This window comes from Piliocolobus tephrosceles, chromosome 7 (assembly GCF_002776525.5).
Source record: "Piliocolobus tephrosceles isolate RC106 chromosome 7, ASM277652v3, whole genome shotgun sequence".
Lineage (NCBI taxonomy): Eukaryota > Metazoa > Chordata > Mammalia > Primates > Cercopithecidae > Piliocolobus > Piliocolobus tephrosceles.
In genome coordinates, this window is record NC_045440.1 from 20,810,843 (window position 1) to 20,817,865 (window position 7,023).

The 7,023-nt window shown below is 55.6% G+C and overlaps 1 protein-coding gene across 8 annotated transcripts in view; it reads left to right on the forward strand.

Moving 5' to 3' along the window:
• The window catches only part of PDLIM2 (PDZ and LIM domain 2), a 19,671-nt gene extending 13,742 nt beyond the window's left edge, over positions 1 to 5,929 (forward strand). For 7 of the 8 annotated variants that reach the window (XM_023216692.2, XM_023216693.2, XM_023216694.2 and 4 more), the window contains one exon: positions 1,650 to 2,215. In XM_023216692.2, coding sequence (XP_023072460.1) covers positions 1,650 to 1,827 — 178 coding nt within the window. In that variant the 3' untranslated portion in view covers positions 1,828 to 2,215. Of the gene's footprint in view, positions 1 to 1,649; positions 2,216 to 2,445 lie in introns of those variants that run through there. The other variant, XM_023216697.2, reaches the window with a different exon arrangement.
• Positions 5,930 to 7,023: the final 1,094 nt, after the last annotated feature.

Consider the following 7,023-nt stretch of genomic DNA (forward strand, 5'->3'; position numbering starts at 1 on the left):
TTTTTTTTTTTTTTTTTTGAGACAGTGTCTCATTCTGTTGCCCAGGCAGGAGTGCAGTTGTGCAATCTCGGCTATCTGCAACCTCCGCCTCCCAGGTTCAAGCTATTCTCGTGTTTCAGCCTCCCGAGTAGCTGGGACTACAGGCGCCTGCCACCACTCCCAGTTAATTTTTGTATTTTTAGTAGAGACGGGTTTTCCCCATGTTGGCCAAGCTGGTCTCGAAATCTTGACCTCAGGTGATCCGCCTGCCTTGGCCTCCCAAAGTGCTGGGATTACAGCTGAGCCACCGTTCCGGCTGAGGTGGGCTCATTTTTCTCATTGGGTGGCCTTTATAATGCAACCACATTCTCTGGAAGGTTGCTGAACACCCTCCCGCCCCCCTCCCCCAACCCCTCTCTGGTAAATTTCTGAAGTGTATAGCATGGGAGGGGCAGGTGATTGACTTTAGGCAAATCCCTTAAACTTTCTGGGCTTTAGTGTTTTCATCTACAGGGTGGGAGAATATCCAGTCCCCCTGCTGTGCACAGATGGGGAAAAAGCATGTTTTCCATCCTGGTTCTCAAAGGTGTATGTGTCGGGTCCCTTGGAGGATTTGTTAAATGCTGATGGCTGGGCCCATCCCAGAGCCTCCTCTCCAGGAGGCCAGCAGGCCCGAGAATGTGCATTTCTTATGAATTCCCCAGTGATGCCGATGCTGCTGGCTGTGGGACCCAGGACCACACTGAGAATCACTGCTCTGTAAAAAATCCAGGCAATGTGGGACAGACTGATCGGTCTTTGTGTGGGAGGAACAACTTTTTAAAAAAAACTTTAATATTTTTAATAGAGTTTCACTCTGTTGCTCAGGCTGGAGTGCAGTGATGCCGTCATGGCTCACTGCAGCCCTGAACTCTTGGGCTCAAGCGATCCTCCCATCTCAGCCTCCTGAGTAGCTGGGACTACAGGCGTGTGCCACCATACCTGGCTAATTTTTAAATTTTTTGTAGAGATAAGGTCTTGCTGTGTTGCCCAGTTTGGTTTCAAACTCCTGGCCTTAAGTGATCTGGCCATCTGGGATCCCAGGCGTGGATTACAGGCGTGAGCTACTGGGCCTGGCTTTTTTTTTTTTTTTTAAATTAGGTGTCCCAGCAGTGGCAGCGGTGGTGGGGGTATGTGTGTGTTAGGGGGTTCATCAAAGTGAGATTCCTGTGTGCAGCTTCAAGAGTCAAGTCTCGGGCCGGGTGTGGTGGCTCACGCCTGTAATCCCAGCACTCTGGGAAGCTGAGGAGGGTGGATTATCTGAGGTCGGGAGAGCAAGACCATCCTGGCTAACACGGTGAAACCCCGTCTCTACTAAAAATACAAAAAATTAGCCAGGTGTGGTGGCACATGCCTGTTATCCCAGCTACTCGGGAGGCTGAGGCAGGAGAATCGCTTGAACCTGGGAGGTGGAGGTTGCTGTGAGCTGAGATCATGCCGTTGTACTCCAGCCTAGGCAAAAAGAGAAAAACCCCGTCTGAAAAAAAAAAAAAAAAAAAAAAATCAAGTCTCTGAGAAGGCTTTGGGCTCTATCCAGGTCCTGACGCTACAGTGGGGACCAGGGCCCCTGGGCGTGGTGGCCTCCTGCTTGGTGCTGCGGCTCTGAGCTAAAGCCTCTCCCTCCCCTGCAGGAACCAGGCTGTGCGCATCCAGGAGGGCCGGTATCGCCACCCCGGCTGCTACACCTGCGCCGACTGTGGGCTGAACCTGAAGATGCGTGGGCACTTCTGGGTGGGTGACGAGCTGTACTGTGAGAAGCATGCCCGCCAGCGCTACTCCGCACCTGCCACCCCCAGCTCTCGGGCTTGAGCCCGCCATGCCCTCAGCCTGCCTCCCTGCTGGGCCAGGGTCATGCCTATATAAGTTGGCATGGCAGGGACAATGGTGGGCAGTTGCTCTTACATGAGCTAAGTTTGGAGACCTGAGGCCCCTTTGTCCTCACTGGATGGGCCAAGGTCTGGGACCTGTGTTGGACTGTGGGAGTCTCACCCTCACCTTGCCAGGCCTCTCCCCTGCAGGACTGGTATTGCACTAGTCTGAGGTGGCCACTGCCTTTGATCAACCTTTGTGTGCCGTGGTCTAAGCGGGGTCGAACACAGAAGTGGAAAGGAGGGAGGTGGGCCAGGGGCTAATGGTGTCACTGTGTAAAGTTTTTGACTTATGAGCTGTATAAATGTATGAATATGGACAAAATAAAGTGGACGTCCCTTCCTTCTCTTTCCTACCGCCAGCCCTGGGTATGACCTGCTCCCACCACTGGGTGGAGGGTCTTTATTTATGAAATGTACATTTCTTCTTATTTTCCCTCCCTCAAATCCCACCCCTGCCAATTGCCTGCACCTCCCATTTCCCATGGAATTCCTTGCCTCTTTTAGGTTGGGGGTCATGGTGTTCCTTAATCTTTTGGTAAAGATGCCTGTTGTACAGGAGGACTCTTGTGCTATGGAGGGAATGAGGTTGTCACTGGAAGCTTTGGAGGGGATGGTGGAGGGTGCCAAGCAGAGGGACAGGAGGAAGACCAGGAGACCCATCCAGCCAAGCTGGTGAGACAACCTGTGACCCTGAGGGCCGGCCACCCACCAAGGGTTGGGCCCCCAGGGCCATGTTGATCTACTGACACCTTCCACTTCTTTCCTAGGAGACTCTGCTGGCTTCATTGGTGATTGATTTAGAGGGGGGAAAAGAAAGGGCAGGGTGGCTCAGGCTGTAGCCGCAGGTACTGGGGAGGCCTGAGGAGCCCTTGAGCTCAGGAGGTTGAGGCTGCCTTAAGCTATGATCATGCCACTGCATTCCAGCCTGGGAGAGAGAGAGACCTGTCTCTTGAAAAAACAGGAAAACGAATGCATGTGGCCAGTGCCAGGTGAGCTGCCCTGGGGTGCACTTGAGTTGAGGCAGGGGACAGTGGTCCCCCTTGCCAGCCTAGGATTTTGGGCCTGATTCACCCACTACCCCTAGTGCTAGTCCCAGAGGCTGCTGTGGAGGGGACAGCCCCAGCTCTCTTTTCAGAGATCAAAGCTGGGCTTCCCAGGGTGCCTGGCTCGTCCCTGCCGGCAGCTTTGTGCTCTCTGGCTCTGGTGGAAGGAATCTTGGCGCAGATGTTTGTGGTGCCTCCTCAGGCACCTGTAAATATAATTTACACCATGATATCATCGTCTCACCTATTGCCTGGATGGCTGCCTGAGAAAGGTCTTTATTTCTACAGAAAAGATCAAGGCTGTCTGGCTCAGGAATCTATGGGTCTCGGGCGCTGGTCAGAAACGGGGTAGCCTCTTTGGCGCCACCTAGTGTCTAGTGCCGCCCATGGCGGGGCCCATTCACGGGGCAACACTGGGCTTCTGGGCACAGTGGGAGTACGGAAGGATACAGCACTCCTCATGCCTTCCTGGAGGTAGAAGTCCAGTGGCAGCGACTGAGATGGCATGAATGAATAAGGGGACGTGGTAGTGAGCGCTAAGGGCTACCTTGGAAAGCACAGAGGAGCGTCCCGTGAGTTCAAAGCAGTGACCATGATGCAAAAGGAGGGCTGGGTCTTGGAGAGGTGGAGAAGAGGAATGCTGAATGATGGGGTGGCTGCTGGAGGGATGCTTAGCTCAGAGCAGTGGCCCATGGGAACACTGAGATAAGATCGGAGGGGAGCTGACAATGCCAGAAGTGGTTTGAACTTCCCCCTTGAGGCTCTAGGGACACTTCGTTTTGAGACAGGGTCTTGCTTTATTGCCTAGGCAGTGCAGTGGTGCAATCTTAGCTCACTGCAGCCTCCACCTCCCAGGCTCAAGAGATCCTCCTACAGCCTCCCAAGTAGCTGGGACTACAGGAAAGCACCGCCACACCCAGCTAATTTTTAAGTTTTTTTTTTTTTTTTTTAGAGATGGGGTCTCGCTATATTGCCCAGGCTTGTCTCGAACTTCTGGCCTCAAGTCATCCTCCCACCTTGGCCTTCCAAAGTGTTGGGATTACAGGCATGAACTAACCTCGCCCAGCCTCTGGGAACACTTGGAAGGTTGTAAGCAGAGAAGTGACAGGTTGGAAAAGATGGTTTGGATTACTGCTATGGATAGATTTCCAACTGTATGTAGCATGCCATACTGGGCCAGCAGTGTCATGGGAGTGGAGGGGGAGAAGTGGGGAGTGGGGACACGTGAAATGATGGGTATTCTGTGAGGTGTTGAATGCCTTCCAAAGGCTTTGTAGGTTCCAGCTCACATCCCCCTCTGGCCCTTGTTCTTTGGTATGGCAGCCAGCTCTCCTTCCAGGGGTCCTGAGTATTTCAGCACCAGGTTTCTCTGCAGCCACACAATCAGCCTGGGCTTGGGAGCAAACTCCCCTGGAAGAACGGAGTTATGAGTCGGTCAGCAGAGGAGGCTGGGGACAGGCAGTCTTTGGTCTTTTACCTCTGACCTTGTCCCCACCCTAAGCCAGCTAGCTACGTGCTCCCACTCCCTCTGCCACTCACTGCCTGTGTTCCCCGGACTTTGTCCAGTGCGGTGTCCTCTTCCCTCCTTGCATTATGGAGATTAACTGAAGTGACAGGTTAGAGTTAGAAGTGGCCCAAAGGAGCATCTGATACAACCCCCTTTGGTTAGGGAAGGGAAAGTGGCTTTTCCAAAGCTGCACAGCTAGACAGTCATAATGGCTAAGTTCTGGGGGTGCTTTTGATGTGATAGGGATATTTTCAATGCTTTAACTCACTTAACCCTCACAACCCGAGACAGGTACTGTTATCATCCTCTCTGCAGATGAGGAAACCGAGGACCAGGAGGTTCAGTAAATGGTCCAAGTACTCCTAGCTAGTAAGGAATGGATCTACAGCCTGCTTCCCGGATTTCTGGCTTGTGGGGGGCAGAGTTTGTCTCTTTGTCATCAGAGGCAGCCTTCCGGGCACAGCTCTGGCCACCTCTGGTCACAACTGGAGGTCACCATAGCCCTTCCCAGCCCTCTCTAGGCTCTCAGCTTTGTACTTCCTCCTACAGGGACTAGCTCCAGCTGAGTTTGCAGGAAACTCACTTCCTGAAGCCAGGACTTCCCCATGGGAAGCACAGGGGCCGCTGGGTACCAGTGGCCTCTGCCTGAGGGCTGACTCTGCTCTGGACACTGTGTCTCAGGAACTCAGGGCAGTGGCTTACCTTGTCAGGAGCGCGCGGAGGGGCTTCCCCTCCCATTCCTTCAAGCATCACTCAGTCCTGGCCTGGTTCTAGGCTTGGGGCTGTGGCTGCCACAGGAAGGGGGGTACCCCCCTACTTTGGGTGTTGGGTCAGATCCTGCCCCCGCGCCCCACAGGGCTCAGGTTCCTCTGAGCTGATCCTGGGCTAGGACTTATCTGCGTGGGGAGGGGAGAGGGGTGCGCCATGGCCTGGAGGGGAGTGTGTGTTGGGCTGTGTGTGTGGAGGTTCTTTTGAGTCACACACAAAGCATTGTGCTGAGACACTGCATTCCTGCTGGCTGGGCTTCCTGTTTCCAAATGCATTCCTGCCCCAGAGTCACCACAGAGACTGTTTGGAATCCTGCCCCACATTCTCCAAATTCAGGGCGCGATCTGGCAAAGGCTCCCTCCCCCACCCTCTTACTTTGGAGGGAGTCTGGGCTCCCTCCTAACCAGGGAGGGCTGGCAGGGCTCTGGCACGGCAGGGAGCGTGATGCCACACATCTTCTTGGGCTTGTATAAGGCAGTTTCTGGAGGCCCACCACTCTGGTTCTCTCTGCCTGTGGGAAGCAGAATGGCTACTGTCTAGGAGGACTGGGCTGGGAGGGGGCAACCCAGAGGACCCATGGCTAGCAGGGAAGGGCCTGGGCTTGAACATGACTCTGTCGAGACATGGCCATCAATTCCAGCATTTGGCTGTCATTCAGCCGGCCTGCGCAGGGCTTGGCCGTAGGCCTCAGTTTCCCCATTTTATAAAGTTTTAAAATCTGATAGTTTGTGGCTGTCTGATAAAGGCTCCTGCAGTGGGTGTTTGGGGACTGGTTCCAGCAAGGCGCAAAGGGAAGGGGATGCACAGACGGTCTTACACCTCCCAGTTAACAGCCACTTCCTTCCAGTGGCTCTGGCTCCAGCCTCCTCCCCCCTCCCCTAGAGGTCCAGGTGCAAGTCTGCACGTCCGCCAGCTCCCTTATCTGCCTCCGGGGGATTTGGGTCCTGCTGGGATTTTTCCAGTCCTGTCCCCTCCCTCTGGAGGAGGCGCCTTCCTTAGAGGCCACCAGCCCCAGTCTGGTCACCAGGCTCTCTCTCATCTTCAGTAGCTGCTTGGGTTCCTTTTAGGATGGGGAGTGAGGGGTGGAATCCCACGGGCCAAAGGCGGGGTGAGGTGGGAACAGGGGGACATTTACACTTTGGCCCAGTCTCCAGGCGGCTGCCCGCTGGCTCCCGTCTTTCCAGACCCTGAGACCTAACCAGTCCCCAGCTTTAGGAAGCCAGGGATGAGAAAGAGGCACGGGACCGGGAGGGGGTTCAGATCTAGCCGAGGACACACGCATGTTCTGCAGTTGTAAAGGATTCCCCGGTGGGCAGGAATCCTTTCCCCTCCCATCGCCCAGGTTTCCGTGCGGCCAAGGGACTGGCCCCAAGCCACACGGCTGGGGAGCACCAGGTGCCCGCGTCCTGGTCAGGGCTCTTCCCACCGCCGGCACGTGGGGCTCCCATTTCCTTCCGGGCTCTTGTCCGATCCTCCAGCCAGCCTCGGCTGTAAGTCCGCGGCAGGAAGACAGACCCTGCTTGTGAACCTGGGGGGCCGGGTGGCCCGGCGCCCCGAGCCAGACGGCGTCCCCAGGCCGGGGCCGGGTCCTCGCAGAACAGCGGATCGGGATCCTTATTTTGGCTCCAGCCACAGTTGGGGGCGCCACCCAGTCCGGGCCTTCGAGGTGCTGGCCGATTATGCCCATTCTTGGCGACCCCGCCACCTGCAACCCCCACCTGGTGCCCTTCCCATCCCTCGCCTCGCCCCTCCTCTCTCCCTCCCCGCCCCTCCTCTCCCTCGTCTCTCCCCTTCCTTCCTTCCCTCGCCTCGCCCC